The sequence below is a fragment of the Phocoena sinus genome, chromosome 17 (assembly GCF_008692025.1).
Source record: "Phocoena sinus isolate mPhoSin1 chromosome 17, mPhoSin1.pri, whole genome shotgun sequence".
Taxonomy (NCBI): domain Eukaryota; kingdom Metazoa; phylum Chordata; class Mammalia; order Artiodactyla; family Phocoenidae; genus Phocoena; species Phocoena sinus.
This window is the reverse complement of record NC_045779.1, coordinates 73,034,694-73,053,320: the sequence shown is the minus strand read 5'-3', so window position 1 is coordinate 73,053,320 and position 18,627 is coordinate 73,034,694. Positions and strand designations below refer to the sequence as shown.

The 18,627-nt window shown below is 46.4% G+C and overlaps 1 protein-coding gene across 4 annotated transcripts in view; it reads right to left on the bottom strand.

The window, feature by feature from the left end:
• Positions 1–546: 546 nt before the first annotated feature.
• KHDRBS3 (KH RNA binding domain containing, signal transduction associated 3) overlaps positions 547–18,627 on the bottom strand; it is a 171,779-nt gene continuing 153,698 nt past the window's right edge. For 2 of the 4 annotated variants that reach the window (XM_032610283.1, XM_032610281.1), the window contains 2 exons: positions 11,973–12,031; positions 9,894–10,163 (listed from right to left, as the gene is read on the bottom strand). In XM_032610283.1, the coding sequence (XP_032466174.1) occupies positions 10,072–10,163; positions 11,973–12,031 (151 nt within the window). In that variant the 3' untranslated portion in view covers positions 9,894–10,071. Of the gene's footprint in view, positions 1,063–8,553; positions 8,611–9,538; positions 10,164–11,972; positions 12,032–18,627 lie in introns of those variants that run through there. The other 2 variants (XR_004346512.1, XM_032610280.1) reach the window with 2 other exon arrangements.

The window sequence follows — 18,627 nt, the reverse complement described above, 5'->3', positions numbered from 1 at the left end:
TTAATTCCACACAGGGGCACTGCTGCCCGTGCTCTGGTGAGCACCCACGCCCACTCACCGCAGCACTGCCGTGGCCCTCCGGGACGCGGGCCTTTACTCCTTGCACTTCTGAGATGGAGAACCACGTATCTGACAAACGCAAAAGTGCCAACTGCCAGGAGTAGAAGATCATGTCTTTAGGGTGCATCACGAGAGGATAAGGAAAAGCAAACCTATCAGAAGTTGTTCTGTGCTTTTAACACAACGCTCCCAACACGGTACCCTGTAAAAAGTGAACGCCTTGAGGGAATGTGTCTTTGAGGTAAGAAAGTGACAACTTAATGATGCACAAGACTGTTTCCGAAATTCCAAGACTAGGAAGCGTGTTGTGTGAGCTTCTAGCAGAAGGAATAAAACGCATCCTGCCGGGGCGTACTGAATTAAAATCACAAAGCACCAGTAAGTGATGAAAAGAGAAGGAACTGAGTAATACTGTCCATGGGGATGACGACCTTTATGTTCCACAACAAAGTACAGAGGCATGAAAACCGGGCTTCTATTCTGACAGCGCCACTGCTTCCCGCAGAAGCCTTTATAATTAACCTTTTATGTGGCCGCTTACTTTTGGCATAACATGTTCATATTTACTGGTCCATAATTGAGTTGGATAAATCATTTTCAAAGCTGGAATTTGTGCTGAGGCTTGACTTCTTGTGAGCTGTGAGTTGCAGCCATATATGGTTCTCAAGTGTGCAGAATTTAGAGCTGGGCTGAAATAACAAGCCTTTGTTTTTCTAGGTTTATATTAAAGTAGAAGAGATTGAAATGGGCAGCCTTTGTTAAGCAATACACAAATCATTTGTTTTCTGTTACGAGGAGACAAAGAGATTGACTTTCTTTCCCTTTCTCAAACAGATTTTCCAAATTAAAAAGCATACCATTTTATAAAACATTTCATGAAACAAAGTTGTACCAAAAAAGAAAAAAGTGATTATTTTCAAGTTCTCAAGTGAATTCATTTACTGACTAGGCACGTTGGTGAGTTGATTATTCTTAAGCAGTCCATAATTGCAAGGAAAGTTCCTGAAAGAGAGGAAAATGATATATATTTGTACACTTCAAGTAACAAATTATTTACACTCTGGTGGGAATGGCAGCATTTAGGCAGAGGAAGCAGGCAAAATGAAATTTGATAGAAATGAGAACAACAATGCAAAAGAGAATTGCAGAGATTAAGGACATAAAATATTTGTGTTCAGTAAGGCAGATGAGTGATTAAACAGTATGGTGATGATCAGACTCCTCCCTGTCATGACATGTATGGGTAGGAGGCTTTCAGGATGGCCATGCCTCTTTTCACACGGAACTTCCCGTACTAAAATGTGCAGTGACTTCCTATGGATACACACTGGCACTGTCCTTGCCTTCCTGTCACCTGAGAAGAGACTCGGCTTTCAGGTATATTTAAACAAAATTTTATTTACTAACACCACACAATATATTCTGACGTGCTAATTACAACAAAAACTGTTGTTTCAAAACCCAAGCGGCAACCAGAAGGAAAGAAAACACAAAACAGGACCTAATCACAAGAGAAGACGTGGCCTTCGCCATGCTTGCTTCTCACTGCTCTGGTCACAGATGAGCAGAGGAGGGGAGGGGGACCATCCTCGAGGCTCCCTGTGATGTGACCCAGCCCCGCCCAACCCTCCCACCTCCCCCCCCCCCCCCCCCCGCCCCCCACCGGCACCTGCCTCTTAGTTCCCAGCAACTGCTTACTCGTCCCCAGACACACGAGGCCCCTCCCTTCCTCCCCCACGACCTGCACCAGCCTGGCAACTCTGACATCTCCTCCTCCGGTGTCTGCTTCAAGATTTCGACTTAACTGTAAACCCCGCTTCAGGTTTCTCCTCCTCTGTGAAGCCTTTCCCTCCTCGCCCTTCCTCGGCCAGAGCTCCTGACCTGTGCCTCTGCACCCTCTGCCTTCACCTTGCCTGTCACGACCGCTCGCGGAGCCAGGGACAGTGAGCCTTGGCCCCCGCACACGGCACCGGTGTGCCAGGACGAACCAGACACAGACAGTTATTTTCAAGGCTAATACTTAAAAAAAGGAAACAGCTAATAGAGGGCATCTATCCATTAGGGTACTGTTTAATTCATCAGTGCCTGTTTCCTGAATGGCTTGATGACTGCGTGCTCTTAAACTACACATGACGGGCTTGCTCCTGACCCCCGAGGACTTCTCAGGGCTGCAGGGCGACCCACACATCAATCAGATCAGAATTAGGGGTTCGCCACTTGGGTGTTACTGGCCAGTACTCTCAGAGTGAAGAGAGACAAGGGTTCTCTGGGCAGAAGGAGAGAGAGAAGATCTTGAGGAACTGGCAGGCTCTGGATAGCCAGAGGAGAGGAGAAAGATACGGTGGGCAAAGATACGGCGGATGGAAGGGCCAGCTGGGGGCCGGCTTCCTCAGAGAGACCGGGGGCCCCTTAAGAGCAGAGGCCTCCCCTTCCCCGGGTGCGTCCACAGTACTGAGCACAGGGCCTGCCACTGCAGGTGGGCCTTAGAATCCATCGGCTCGTGAAAGGAGGCTCCAGGGGTGAGGAGACCAGCGGGAGCCTGAGGAAGGCTGGTCTTTCACCATCCCTGTAGGACACAGCCGAGCGCCCAGAGCTGTCCTCGCTCACTTGCTCACACGGGGATCCAGCCCACCACGTGCCCACCTCCGTGGGAAGGAAAGACCACTGTGAACCCGCTCTGCGCGGGTGAGTTTTCTGTGTGACCGCCCCCCCAGCAGGTGCTAACAGTTGTACGCGGTGATGGAGAGTATAGCACTGAGGGTTCAAGTTTCCTTCAGAAAAGCATATTAAGATACACCATTACCTCTACGGGGAGCAATACAGTAATAACTCTAAGAAAATGTAATGACTCAATAAATCTACCTTAGAAACTTATTCTACAGATGGATGCGAACGTGCACAAGGACAGAGATGAAGGGCTGTGCTTTCTAGCACTGTCTTTAATGAATGCAAAACACTGGAAGCAAAGCTACTTGTCAACAGTTGTTTAAATTATGATGTGTTCATATAAATATTATTCAGCCAATAAAAAGAAAAACATACCTTTAGAATTTAAAATGATAGAAAACGAACTCAAAGGTATACTCTAAAGTGAAACAAGGCAGGTATAAAAAAGTGTACTGTTCTGTATGTTAAAAACAGTAACCATTAGTCTGTGAAGAAGCAATGCACGTGTTTTTCTATCTCTGGAAAAAAAAAAAAAAAAACCCCAAAAAACCCCAAGACCAACAGCTGCCTCTGGGTGCTTGAGGGCAGGGGTGGGAATTAAGACCAACTTTTCATTGTACCCTTTTTCCGAAGTTTTGGATTTTGTACCGAGCACATGCTATCACCTACTAAATACAGGGCATGTTTTTGTTTTCCAACTTCTCCTTTTCCACTGAAAAAGCCAATGGTTACAAAGTCAATTATCTCATGTCCACTGATAAACCAAACTAACATTGAGAAGGGCTCAGTGTCAGTATTTTAAGAATTACGGCGTCGTTTGCTCATTAATTCATTCAGTCATTCGCCCCTCAATGAGCACTGTCAGCCCCCGCTTTGCACCAGGCACCTCGCTGGGATCTGGACGGAAAGTCAAATGAGACGTGGTTCCGTCTTTAAAGAACCTGAAGTGGTGCCGCTGGTGAGAAAGACAAATACGCCAACAAGTGAGCAGAGATCGGCTTCAGGAGGGCGCCTCCAGCCCCGCGCCCGTCACAGCGGCGTCTGCTCATCTGTTCCACCTCTGTGTTCTGAGAGCCTGTTAGGTGCTAGGAAGTGTGGCAGTGAGCAGACGTGGGGAGGTGAGGAAAGGCGTGGATCTTGCCGTGGTGGTCGGGTGAGCTCTTACATACGTGCATATACGAATGGCAACATTTAACAACCTGGTAAATTCTCTTCCAGTGGAAGAATGACCCTAACTTGACCTGGTGAAGCCGGTGAAGTCCTAATCTACACTGTCCCGTACCAGGAGACACCACGCCACCTTGTTCATTTCACTCACCACCTACATGATGGCTGTGCTAAGCCATGGTACCTGCACTGAAGATGTTCACATTCGGGGGGGGGGGGGGGGGGGGCGGGGGATGGAGAGGAGAGTAAACAGTCAATCGTAGGATCCCATTCTGCAGAGGAGGGCCCTCCAGTAGGGATTCTGCACCCAGGGAGATGTGGAGACACTGGGCCAAGGAAGACTTCCTGAGCGAGGTGATGCTTCAAGTCTCACTCCAAAGTTGGACAGACCAGTACTGACCAGCTATATCGAGAGCTGGGGAGAAGAGTAAGGAAATGTGATTCCAGGCAGACAACGGCACAGATATCAAAACACCGCGAAGGGTATTCGAGAGTAAGGCTGCAGCAGAGCAAGGCTGAGAGCGGTACGGCGGGTGGGGGAGCAGCTGGAGGCACAGGCCGGACCAGGATGGCGCGCTGGGAGCCACGGAAGGACTCACACTAAGACGAGCAAAACAGGCACAGCAGTCGGTGCTGGTCCCTGAAAGATAACCGGGTTCCTGGAACAAGAATCCCATCCAGAATCAGCTTCAACCGGAAAGGATTTTCCATTAGATAAGCGGAGGATGAAATTCAGATTTTAAAATGTTCCACAACCTTCCTCAAAGATGGAAACAGAATCAAGCATAAAGTAGATTTTTGTTATTTTAAACATAATGATGGATTTTTTCTTTTCTATTCCTACAATATAAATCAATATAAATAGTACATCACTATAAATAGTAGATATGATTTACATATAAAATAACTAACTTTATTATTTATACTTATCGCATATAACCTGTAAAGCAACTTAACTTGGTTTATTAGATTTTTGACTACATTTTAATTTTTTTCATCAAATCATCTGTTTTAAATTCTGGGACCTGTCTCTCTGTACACAGTGACGAGAGTCACTGTCTAATTTTGAGTTAGACTATTACTGTTTACATGAGTGATTTTTTTTCTTCCTTCTTTTGGGTCTCTGTGAACTATCCCTAACCATTCCTAACACTGCCTATTAACGAATCATACTGATCACACCGACAGTGTCATTCTTTCACATTCACTGTCTTGCTCAACACTTCCGGCTGCCAAATCCTGTGCTAAGAGATGGAACAAAAGGATGGAGAGGTTAGGCGCCCCCTTTTTAAGGCTCTCACCATCTGGCTATCAGATCAATAACCAGTGCAAACAGGTCTGTACAGAGTTCCTGCCGGAACACAGGCTGAAAAAAGCACCACCTCTGCCTAGGGGGCTGCAGCAGGGCCAGCTCAAGGGTGAAGAGGGTATTTATTACATTTCAATGTGGGCTCACCGTATTTAAGCTTCTTAGCAGGACTTGCAAGGTCCTTCATTTTGTGCCCCTTGCCCGCACAGACAGCATCATCTACAGCTTTCTCTAATTACCTAAATAATCGAAATTTCCTAGATAACTGTGTTTTCTTATAATCCAAGTACCTGCGGAAAGCAACGAGCCAGAGCACGTACCTAGGTTTGTGCCAGGCATGCTTCTAATCCTCGCAGCTCTACTGAGCTAGATTTCACGACTGTGTCCACTGTATGGACGGGGAAACTGCAGTTGAGACTGAAGTTCAGGAAGGTTAAGTGACAAAGCTGGTAAATGACAGAGCTGGGTACGACTGCTTCCAAGAAGACCTGCCCTACATGGTTGCCTTCTACTGGTCCTTACAGCCCTGCTGGCACCCGTCCCACCCCTGCCACCCCGCCTGGCGTCCGTGTCTCTCCCACGCTACATCTGTCGCCGCCCAGGCACGGGTGCCTGACTGGCCCACTTCCCCAACAGACTGTTGTCACCACTGCGTCTCCACTGCCTGCAGCATAGCAGACGCTCAGCCAGCGTGTCTGCATGAATGCTGACACTTATTCAACTTGCAGTATCTTGAACAAAGCAAGATTCAGAACCTAACTACAGCCAAAGAATCTCTCCAGGGAGGAACGTGGGGCAGGGTGGGACAGGGACAGAGGGGCGTCTGCCAACACTCAGTGTTGGGAGGCTTACTTCTAGGAATACAAGGCGACATAAAAATCAGCCCCTGCCCTCAAGGAGCCTTTAATCTAACGGGAGAGCGAGTGCTAGCCCAGAGAGCCGACAGTCTAACAGCACGGTTAGGACAAAGACTCTGGATCAGAGTGGATGGTCCAAAACTGGCTCTCCCAGTCACAGGGCCTGGGGTCCTACACGGTGATCTCACCTCTTGAAGCCTAAGCGTCCTCCTCCGCAAAATGGAGACGACACTCGCCTTCCTACCGTTGTGAGGATTCAATGAAATCATTTATAGCAAGGGATTAAGCACAGGCTTGGTCATAATGGCAACTTATAACCAATCTAAGTCATGCGGTATCAATACTAAAATGAAGAAGTATAAACTAAGCACACTATTTCAGAGAGCACGGGGGGATCGTGGTTTCACTGCTGAAGACACGGAAGGGAGGGCGTGGGGCCGAGTCCTGAAGGATGGGCATGGTTTCTAGGGGCAAAGGCCTAGGGGCAGCAAGTGCTGGTGTGTCATCTACCACCTCCATCTATGCTGAACCACTTGAGCGTAAGGTCCATGTCCTATAGATCTTTGTGTTCCTGGTGCCTCCTTCGCATCTGGGGAAGAACTCGTGCTCAGTAAACGCTGTCAAATGAGAAGATACACGAATCCCAAGGGGGTAGACAAAGGCCAGGGGAAAGATCTGGGAAGGATGCAGGGTGTGCTCAGGGACAGGAGGAGGTTGCTTGTCTGCAAGTCCTCCTATTGAAACAGGGAGAAATGAGGCTCAGTCGAGTATTTGCCAAGTAAGGGAAGCCCTAGAAAGCCAAGCGGAAGAACTCCTGTCCAAGAGCATTCCTGGTGGTTCCTGACCTTTCTGGCTCACAACCCCCTTTTTACAGTCCAATGGAGCTGTGGATTATTTAATAAAGTGAAAATAAACATAAAATTGAACAAGTCCCATGAATTAGCTCTGAAGACTATCTGGGGATTTACCCTCCAGGGACCTGTCCAAAATTTCTGATTAAAGAAACCTACGCTTACTATTCAATATGCCAATTCCTAAAAAAAAAAAAAAAAAAAAATTACTTATTAAATAGTGAAAAAATTTCAATATAACATCGCGAATTGAAAAAATATGTGACATACCACATTCCCTTTCTGCACAAGAAGAGAAGCACCAAAAATAAAAAAAAAAAAACAAAAACAAACCCCCCAAAACAAACAAACAAAAAAGAAACAAAAAAAAAACCAGATCACTTATTTTGAGTTATGAGAGTGAAAACTATTTTCTTCCTAAGAGTAATTTAATTATCTCAGGTTAATTTTGGTGATTAAAGGGAAAAAAAAAAAGCTCATATATTTCCCCTTCATACGAAACATGCATGTTCAACTTCAACAATTAAACTCTGCATTCCTGTTATCACCTTCCAGGTTACAACACACTCTCACAACACTGCCTCACTTAATGCTCAGAGCAACTGCGAGAGATGAGCGAGGTCCTCCCTGTGCTGAGTCCAAAGCGGGTCTTGGCCAGTGTCACCCAGTGAGGGGCAGGGCTCAGATACACACACTCTTAAGTAAGATTCTCTGGAACGTTGGGGCCTAAGCAGTGTTTCTGATGGTGTAGGCAAAAGCAAGAATATCTAAAAAGTGAGACCTGATTAAGGACACCTTTCCTTCACAGATCCCTATTTTTAAAATTTTATGAAACGATTTTATAAAATACACCTTATCATATCTTATTAAAAGCAATAATTTGTTTTGCAAAACTCAAAGTAGAAAAGGACACATACACAAATCATACTTTCACAAGCTTAAGATGACTACTGTCAAAAATTTCCAGCATATCCATGTAATATTTTGCCTATGAATATATATAGAGAGAATATATACAGTCTATTTTTTAAAATTAAAATTGGGGGCTTCCCTGGTGGCGCAGTGGTTGAGAATCTGCCTGCCAATGCAGGGGACACGGGCTCGAGCCTTGATCTGGGAAGATCCCACATGCTGCAGAGCAACTAGGCCCATGAGCCACAACTACTGAGCCTGCGCGTCTGGAGCTCGCGCTCCGCAACGAGAGGCCGTGACAGTGAGAGGCCCGCGCACCGCGATGAAGAGTGGCCCCCGCTCGCCGCAACTAGAGAAAGCCCTCGCGCAGAAACAAAGACCCAACACAGTCAAAATTAAATAAATAAATAAATAAAATAAAATAAAATAAAATTGGGACGACAGTATCGCTAGCAGTAAACTGCTTTTTCACTTGACACTTTTGAAAAATTTTTCATGCTACCGACTAGCCTGTCACGGTTTTACTGAGGAAAGTAATGGAGTTACTTACACAGTGTGACCGGCCGAGCCTCCCACCTCTGCAGCTTACGCAGAGCTCCCTGGGTCTGACTTGCTTACATTCAGAAGGTTAGTTAGCCACAGTCACTAGTGCCGGTGGTGGGAACAGTGTGGGAAATGTTCCGCGCGCCTTCAGAGAAGCACATCAAATGACTGGAACAAAGGCACTCACCTGTGTCTGCTGGACGGACACAACCTTCCTTTCACTTTCCAAGATGGCCAACACTTCCTAACAAAAGAAAAGACCTTTTTACTCAAAGAGAAGGAAACCCCTCAGGAAACAAAAATTAAACATTTTACATAATCTACAATTAAAAAAAAGCTTAGCCAAATGATTAAAGAAAAACTTTATTAAATATTTGTCAGTTTTAAGAAGTGCCCTCAATTACTAACCAAAGAATGTATTACAAACAACTAGTTATGAGGTTTTACATTTGTTTAATAGGGAATAATTGGCCCCAATTAAACTGACTAAACTAAGGCTTTTTAGATTACTAAAACAAATTAAACTTTTTAAAATGAGAATTTAGGTGATCTTAAAACCTTTCTAAAATGGATAATGAAACTTGCTAAGTTGTAACCTCCCTGGTTTTATTAGTTATATTAAGATAAATTAAGTGAGATTAAAATCTTATTTGATTTATTTACCTTTGAAAATGAAGACCGTTTAAGGGTTACACATCCTCAGCCTTGGCGAGTGCGACCTCAATTAGTCAAGTCAGAATGTCTTTAAAAGCTTTGTGCTTATTGCTTCCAGCATGGAGCGAGGTGTTCATTAAGGTACCAAAATTCTCATAAAAAATCCAAAGTTGCACTAGTGAAAAAACGCTCAACAAGATGAAAACTGATCACATCTTTTTCAGAAAATCAGTAGTTATTTTAAAAGCAGTTTTTAAACAAGATTTGGTTTTGCGTAGTTTTTAACGTGCCACTCAAGCAGCTTGATACCATTTGGACTCTTTAAACAGCATTTAAATCTACGGTGAGTATATAATGGTACATTTAATTTTCTACCATGTTTTAAATAAGTTGTACAATGTTTAGTGTGACCCTTTTTTGACAAGCGTTGTTAAATGAATCCTTTCCCTGTTTACGACTATTTATGAAGGCCTTTTTAAATAAGAGAGACATGAAATTGTTAGCTCACACACACAAAATTTCTTTCAAAAGTTTATTTAGTATCAAGCAAGAGGAGGCTTTGCTTAACACTACAGAACATTTCAAGACTTGAGTTACAAAAGAATACCACATTATTTGCACTTGTAATTGGCTTCCCTTTTTACGCATGTTGGCAAGAGAAAAAAAAAAACTAGCATATGGCTGAAAGATAAAATAACTAAATTTCTATGGAAACCTTTAAAATGAAAGGTGAGGCTTATGTTAAAAGGATGGATTAACATATTTAGTAAACCTATCTTTTTTGTTTAACACTAGTTAATCAAAGTTATTTTTTTTCCTTTTGATGACCTATTTTTTCATATACAGACTGGAAATAACAAAATTTTACATGTCTTTTTTTTTTTTTTTTTCTGCCCAGGTTGATGTTTCAACAAAGTAATTTTAAATTCCATCCATTCAGATGTTAAGCATTTTGATTTATTTAAAAAGGGATTGTTCATAGAAAACAATTACTTTGAACAGTATACAGGACTGGTGGAGACTGGCTATGTCACAACATCAGACAGTACAATCAGTATCTGCTGTATGGCTGGTCTCTGTAGACGCCCTTTGCTGTCCTCGCCGAGGGTGCCTTGTGTCTTGAGTTTGTCCACTCCTCTTGCCCTAAAGTCAGTCAGATCAATCACAGTTAGACCATTGCCAGGGATCCCACTGTCTTCATTTTTCAGAATCTAACTTAGCCCTGAACCAGCAGTAGATGCCATATTGAAGGTATGTATCCCCCGAGGTCCTAAAAAAACCCAAGGGATTTCGCTTTAAAAAAAAAAAAATTACGAACACAATGGAAAATGGTCCTCTCACTAGCAAAACCTACCAGCCTGGGAAGACAAATAATTTTTGTATCTTAAATGGCAACCAACTCTGCAGGAACTTCCTTTCGGCCACTCATTTAACAAATGCAAACTCAAGCAGCAAATTGAACTGCCTCTTGCTAAACGTGAAGACATCTATGGATGGGAAAGAGAATGGGAAAAGGGTCACTTGGATTTCTTTTTCAAAAACAAAGAAAACACAGATAAAAATTTGTGAAGGCAAAAGGAGCGCAAAATAGAAACAGGCAGCTTGGGAGGGGGAAATGATGCCTCGTTCTCCACACGTCCTTCAAAGAGTCAAGGAAGGTTGTATTGGGTGGAGAGTTATGCCTCAAAAATACTTCCTGGATATGAAATAATCTCAATGACATAATGTCAAATTGCTTTCATCCTAATACTAAATCCATACCGAACGATGTTATTTGTAACAGAGGGACATTCAATCACCCCCTATCTCTGGGCCGTCAGTGAGCGTGATCTGCGGGTCTCTGACAACAAGCAGTTAACATCCATGCTGCAACACACAGCGATTTAAAAGCCATGCCTCCATGGAGACCAATTTAAAAAAGCTGTGAAGGAAAAAACGCTGAAAATGACCTCTTAGTTGATACAAACATGCAATCAACGTCATTCCCTCAAGCTAACTTGCATCAGTTTAAGTAGACAGCATTCAGCAAGCCAAGGTATTTCTCTTAAGCGTCTGTTACGAATAACAACAACAGAAAAACCAAGGTGCGCTCATCAAGGCTTAGGGCAGGTGATACAACAAAATGCACTTCAAAGGGAACACGGGCAAATGGTTTTTCAGTTATGTTCGGAGGAATGTCATAACATCCATTTAGCGGGAATCCTGATTCACTTGCACTGGGCACGAAGCATTCATCAGAGCTTTGCAACTGACTGAAGCTTCACATTCTCTGACCTCTGCCCCGTGGCAAAGGAGCTTCCTAGTATGGTTAAGTTGCTGCCGCCAATTCTTTTAATTAAACCTGTCGTCCTTCTGCATGTTGAGACTCTGGACATGGGTTCCCCGGCATCTCAGCCAGCTCCCACTGAAATGAGTGCGGTTTCGATGTCTCCCTGTAAGCCTGAGAGAGCCGTGCATCTCCTTCCCGGCTCAGTGCTTCCGTAACCTTTACTGAATGATTCTCACCGTAACGTTTTTAGAGGATTTGAGATTGCGAATAAATTAAAATACAAAGATGGGGGTGGTGGAATCACTGTAGTAGGGCTGTAGTCTCAATTGCTTCATTTTCTTTACCGTCAAGAAGCAAAGACACTTCAAAGAGATCCATTCTATCAAGTGTCTGCACTTTGGCACACTGTTCAATAGTGAGAAAATCAGCACATGGCAATCATCCCAAACAGAAAATCTAAGTTTAGAATCTGAATTCCTGTAATCTTCTGCAAGTCTTTAGTCCTCTTTAAAAATTAAATTTAAACCTTAAGGAGCTTCTGTAGATAGCTAGATAAGCACAGATGAACTGAGAGGGAGCTGCTGTCTCAGTTTCGGTCTGTATGAGATTTCCCCTGAGTTAAGATCTTCAAGCTGTTTCTATGACCTTTTCTATTTACGGCTCCACTCTGGCCATTTACTCACCGTAGGAATCATAAGTCTCTTCACTGAGTCCGTGTCCATAATCATAGTAATCAGCACCACTGCATCGAACAGAACGAAACAAGCAGAGAAAGACGAAAACACAGTTAGGACAAACGGACTTGCCTGTGAGTTTAAATCATACTCGAGGAAGAATTCTAAAACTTAAAGATAACTAATAAAGGGCAGGGATAAACACTGAAAGGAATTCCCACAGAGAAGACAGAGGCCTGTGGCCTGAGAGGAGACGCATGTGCGGTGGACAATCACAGCCTGTGCACCCGGAACCTGGGCTGGGCTCGTGTGAGGGACGGGAGGAAGGACAGCCACGGCTTCTTTCCAACTGATGCAAAGTTCACGGAAGGCACAAACCTACGGACCAGACAACTCGATGCTGTGTGACCCGTGGGCAGTTCACTTTACAATAAAGTAACAACATTACGGGATGAAACGTTTTACTTGCCCAGCACCATCCCGTTACCATCGGGAGTGGCTGCCCAGCAGGAGGACTGTGTGTGACAGGGGTGGGAAAGGCCCCTGCGGTCCAGTCACCAGCCCTGGCCAAGTCTGTGAGGACACAGGCCAGGAATCTTTCCAAAGCACAGGCACAGCTGTATTCCAAGGCCGCAACATCCCCGAGACACCGGGAGGGAGGGGGTCTGGCACCACGGCCATTCTGTAGATGATGCAAAACAGGCTACACACACACACGAAGGATGTGAATTAGGCATAACCTTTTACAGGAACGAATCTGTGGAAAATCTGGATGACTCGACTACGGTGGGTATGATCCAGTTTCTAATGCTATTCTGAGTATCGGAGGAGGGCTTTCACGCACTCTCTCCTGCTCTCCCCTTTCCCACTCTTCTTAATTTTGTAGGGAAACAATCATCCTGAATTTGTTATCTTGGATTGTCCTGGAAATAAACATTCTCATTATTCCAACTTGATGCAATCAAGTAAGAAATTCTAATCAAAATGGAAAATGATCCAGCTCAGCTCAGCAACACCCAGGAAGCCACGGAGTGCGTAATAAAATCCATGCTGTGGGTGTCGCCTTGCACCAGCTCCGAGCAGCCGTCACCTCAGCTCCTGAGGTGAGAAAGCAGGGCTGCCGTGCCCATCTTACGGGCAAGGATACTGCAGATCACAACAGCTGGGAGGCCAGCCTAAAATCTCACAGGGAACATACAGGCGACACGACCGGCGAGACCCACACCTGGTCCTCTCCTCCCACCTTTGGTTTCTCAGGTAAATATCACCAGAGGCTATAATCATCAACTCCACTGACTACAGCCCAAGGAGGCAGGTCCTATGAGGGAAAGGGCCCGAGGCGGAGAGCTGCGTGCCCCTCTGCCTCAAGCCTGTGGGGATGGCGCCTCCTTCTGCCAGAAATGTTCCCCTTCCCTCTCCTTCCAAGCGCCTCCCACCCACTCTTTAGCCTAACTGCCGCTTCCTCAGAGCACACTGCCACCTCCCAGGGTTGGGTGTGTCCCCATCACAGCCCTTCCTCCGTGTCTCACCCCTCTCCTGGCCCCCACGGGCCCTCGCTCTCCAGGAACTGAGTGCCTGGGTACAGAGGAAGGGGCACCTCCACCCTCTGCTGTGTCTGGACAAGACGGCGATGCCTGAGCATGTTCTGAGAGCCCTGGTGAGGCTGAAGACGGGGTGAGCGGTGGGCGCGGCGTGCCGGGCACAGAGGCGGAAGCGGGCCGCAAGCTGAGCGTCTGTAAGGAGTCGTGTTAAGCAGGGTGAATAAGCATTGATAAAAGGCCTGCGCTGGGATGTTCCTCAGCACAGAACGCTTCCTCCATGTGCAAACACAGGCCAGATTCTTGTTATCCTGGTTTCATCACGTCCTCAGAAGCTAATCAATACACTGCACCAGGCCGGTGACGGTGTGAGCTTTCTGGCCTGGAATGTGCTGGGGGCTCCCGCTGGCTGCTTTAACTGGAGCCCAGGAACAGAGCAGTCCCTCCCACGGCCGACCTATCAGACCAGGAGGCGATCTGCAATTTTTCCGAGGACAGCTGAGAGCTGGCACTCGCTCCTAGAGAACCCCGGGGAAAGGAAGGGAGCCTGAGAGGAGTGGACTTTCCTGAGCTGGACCCCTGCCGTCCTGACAGCTTCTCCACAGGCACGAGCCCACGGGTCTACGTGGAATCTCTGTGCTTCTACAGACGAGGCTCAGTGAGGGTGCCCCCCCTCCCAGAGTCACACAGCTCATGGGGCAGCAGCTGTGCTCAAGGCTCAGGACGCGCCTCTGCCCTGTGCTGAGCACCTACCCACGCTAGAGGCGGACGGCGCTCGCCGTGCCCGGCCCCCTTAATCCGGTGGTTCCTGCTTGACTCCCACCTGCTCTGCCACTCTTCCAGAATGTCCTATTCGCTCCCCTGGGGCTTACGTGATCCCTCTTCATGCTCGGAGACAGAAGTCAGGGTCCACGCGAAACCCAATGCCATACGATCACGGCAAATTCTAACTGCCTACTTCTCTTTCTGGTCTCAAATTCCTCCTCTTCCTTTCTGTAGTCCTAATTTTCCATCCAAGTATTATACACATTTATGGCGAGAAGAAAAGAGGAAAAGGAACAGAGAGACCTTCATATTCAAGAAGACCTGAAAAAGGAACAGAGAGACCTTCATATTCAAGAAGGAAAAAAATCCAGCAAAAACAAGCAACAGCAAAAAAATACGGCATCCCTACCTCTTAAGGTTTAATAGCTTTCAATATGAGAACCGCTATTAAAGTAGAAGGTTTTTCTCGTCTTGTGGACAGAAATTTAGAAGCGAAACTTTTGATAAAATGTCATTGCCAAATACGGGTCAAGACATCTGAGTCTAAAACCTGGGCCTCCCAGGGCTGGGCAGACTTGGGGCAGCTGCCCACCCTCCCGCTGAGTCTGAGTGCCCCTCCCCCTGCCGAATCCCCCTGCGCTGGACTGCCCAGACTCTGGGCAGAGCAGCCCTAACGTTCTCCGTGGCTCATGTACAGCATCTGGACACAAGCAGTCAACATAAATTCTCATTCTGTTGAAAATAAATTGGCTATTGCTTCTGGAAAACTCAGCACTAAATTAAGTGAACCTCAGTCTTCTTTCCAAAGGTCAGAAGTTACATCATAATGGCTCCTTAGACAAATAAAGCTGCGATGCTCTTTAAAATTTTCTCTTCGTGGCACAGAAACAATGAGAGTGACCTCTTCATAGAACTGAAAAGGATTCTCTTTACTGAGACAGGTCCCCACTGTTTGACTTGGAACCGTCAGTGACAGGTACTGAGACCTATAAACAGGAATCAAACAATTGCCTTCCGACCAAACTAAGTCCTCTTTATTAAATGAAGTGAGCAGGAATGAACATCAGTGTCGACCGGAAATCCATCCATGAAGTGCTCTAACGTGGTTCAGCATAAAAAAATCAGGGGTGAAGAATGTTTCCCAATGAACAGGAGAATAAAAGGTAGCATGATTTGGTCCCGCAATGGTTTGGTGATAAGACAGTCTTAGTTTTGACAAAGTGAAAACTTTAAACTGACATTTGCTAACACTGCACCCAGCTTCTGATTATTTATTTCAAGACTGTCGTCAAACCAAGAAGCTGGGAGCAGCTGAGCCCCAATTCTCGTACCTGTCAGTTCCATCCGAACTGCTTTTGCAGCATTTCATCTCGCGCACCTCAAACGTCTATTAACCAAAGACGTGTCCTATTTCCCAAGGATAAACTAAAAACCCAACATATGGCAAAGGGGAAAAATTCTAAAAATTTCTTCATTTATGTGTACAACACTTACAATATTAATAATGTGTTAGGCTGACCACGCCGCAACTCCATCACAAGGGGTCAAGGGAAGCCCCCTCCCTCAATAGATCAAGAATGGGCTCCCCTCACTGGCACCAGGGCCACGTCTCCCCAGGCCATCGACAGGCGTTCAAGAGGAGGACAGAGACTCCGGGCTCCCACATCACCCTGTCTCCACGAACGGGATTAACAAGGAACTCCTGACACGAATCTGTCCCATATCCCTTCAACCTCTTCAAGCCTCTCCAGAATTTCTAGTTTAAAGTCGCTGGAACTAATCTCATTAGGCCCCTTCTTGTGTTTGTGCAGCTCAGGGAACTCTAGGCCACTAGTTACCCTTTATCTCCAGTACTTGTAAAGTTCTGCCCACCCCCATCTGTCCTCATCTCCATCCCGACCGTGCCCTCTGGAATTCCTTCATGGCTCGTCGTGGGCAAAACACCTTACATATTCTCAGCCTCCTCTTTGGACATTCTCTTACCTTCTTCCTCAATGGAAACTTGCTTCTCCTCTAATGACAGCTCTTGCCTGGCAGCCCCGCCCTCTTCTTTTATGCCCCACAGCCCACATACCACTGGGAGCGCGGGAAGGGTGAGTATTCTCTTTGCGACCACCGCCGCCCTACAGACACACCACTGCCACTTCTAACCACGATGCTCCACGCCGCCGTACAAACACCCAGCTCTGAACCTCCCGACAGTATCGCTGTCCTAAGTCCTGGTGCTTTCCATATGCAGGCAGACAACCCTTCAAACAAGCTGGTCTCTCGAGTCCCTGGACCACTCTTGTCCACTGATCCTGTCTCTAGTCTCCTCTAGCCACCAATTCCCAGGTCACATCCTAGACCTTGTCATACTGATGACTTCAGTCTGCCCCCACCTCGCTCCAATTTCGTATATTCCACTCTGACTACAATTTCCTCTCTCTAGTCTCACTCCCTCCCTCAAAAGGATTATGCTGACCACGCTTTCCAATACACTGCAATCAACCCCACTACTGTTCTTAAAATTTTCATCCCTTGTCAAGGTAACCAATGAACTCCAAGCTGCTAAATTCAATGGTTAATTCTCAGGCCTGTCATGTGACTGGTCCGTAGATGTGATACAGGTGATCACACACAGCAGACGCCACCTGAGGGACTGCATCCTGGGCTGGGGACTACCAAGTGCCAGGGTCCTAGGGAGGCGCGTTCTTGGTCCATCTGGGACCAGGAAGGCAGCGCAGCTGGAGCAGAGGGGATGAGGGGGAGGCAGGGGTGAGTCATGTAGGGTCACGCAGGCCACTGAAAGGCTTTGGTTTCTTTATCCTGAGTAAGATGGGAAGTTACTGGACGTTTCCATGGCTCCAGGGAGAAACGATGTTGCCACTTCCTGAGATGGGGAAGACTGAGGCAGAAAGCGCTCTGGGTGGGAAGCCATCAGGAGTCTGGCCTGGGAGAGGCCAGGTTTGACGGGCCTCCCAGACCTCCCAGAGGAGGCCACCGGGAGGCAGCTGGGAAGAGAAATGGAGAGGTCAGGGGAGAGGTCTGAACCGGACACGTGACTCCGCAGTCATCACCATATAGAAGGTACTCCAAACCACGAGGCAGGATGCGATCCCTTAGGGAACACGTGCAAAGGGACAGAGAGCTCGGATCCCGGATTAAAGGTTCACTTAGTTTTGAATCTGTTCTTCCATTTGGAAGTAGTGTGATCTTGGACAGGCAGCTGAGTCTTTTTGAGTTGCCGCTGCTACAGGCGTCTGAAACGTGAAAGGTGCTCAAGAAGAACAGTGACAGGGACGAGTGAATGAAGCGTGTGCTGCCCAGGAGGTGGGGAGCGCAGCGGCGCCTCCCGTGACAGGGCGACGGGCAGTGAGCTGTGACTCAGTGGGCTCGCACACAGTGCCCCTCGCCGCTGGCCACTTCCTCTGCACAGAATAAACGGCGGTGACTGCTCTTAACCCTGGGGTTGCAATTCAGTTTGCAAAGCCTCATTTCAGATCGAACAATTACTTCGTCAAATAGAGATTTTAAATGTTAACGTACGTCTGCCAGAGAATCAGAGACACGCGGTACGGTGGATCTTCCACCTCTAGCGTGAAAAACTTCTCAATCTGACCTCACTATAAAGTGCAGGAACTTACTGGTACTTGCCTGATCAAAGGGGAGAAATCGGCCTTGAGAAGTCATGTGATCCATCCTCCGGGCTTCAGGCCAAACTGTCTCAACCATCTGAGAGAATGATTCCCTCGCGCTTTCAAAGACTTCAGAAATAGAGTCTGAATAACCTGTCACAGTAACACACGTGGACCGGCCTGCCAGAAAGTTCCATGTTTAACCTTAATCTCTCATGAGACACTCAGAATCCTTTTCTCGTATTCTGTTCTCCTCAGAGCTCGAGAGCACCACCTCCTGTGAGAGACCACTCAGGAAGACATCACACAGCAGTTTGAAGCACGTGCCTCGGCAGCGACTGGCAAACCTAACTTAAAGGACCTACGTCAACTACCAGCATCGGGTGGTGGGCAGAGGCATGCAAGCAAGAGCTAGCTGACATAATACTAATAATAGACACTATCAGATAGTATCTATTAGATATTATCAAAAGCCTAGTAGGAGCCTTCTATTGTGCGAGGTACTCCACACAAATTCTCTCATGTTTAAAACAAACTCGCAATCTGGTATCATCTCGATTTTATAAATTTAGGTTAAAACCAACATTTTTGCACCATTTAAGAGAGAAAACTCTCACTTCTTACACTCTCTTGAGAAGGATGCTCTCGGCAGGGATTTATGAAGTTCGGATATCTCCTTGTTTCAACATCCGTTCAGCAGATATTTCTGGAACACCTACCATGTGCTGGGCACGGGGGCTGCAG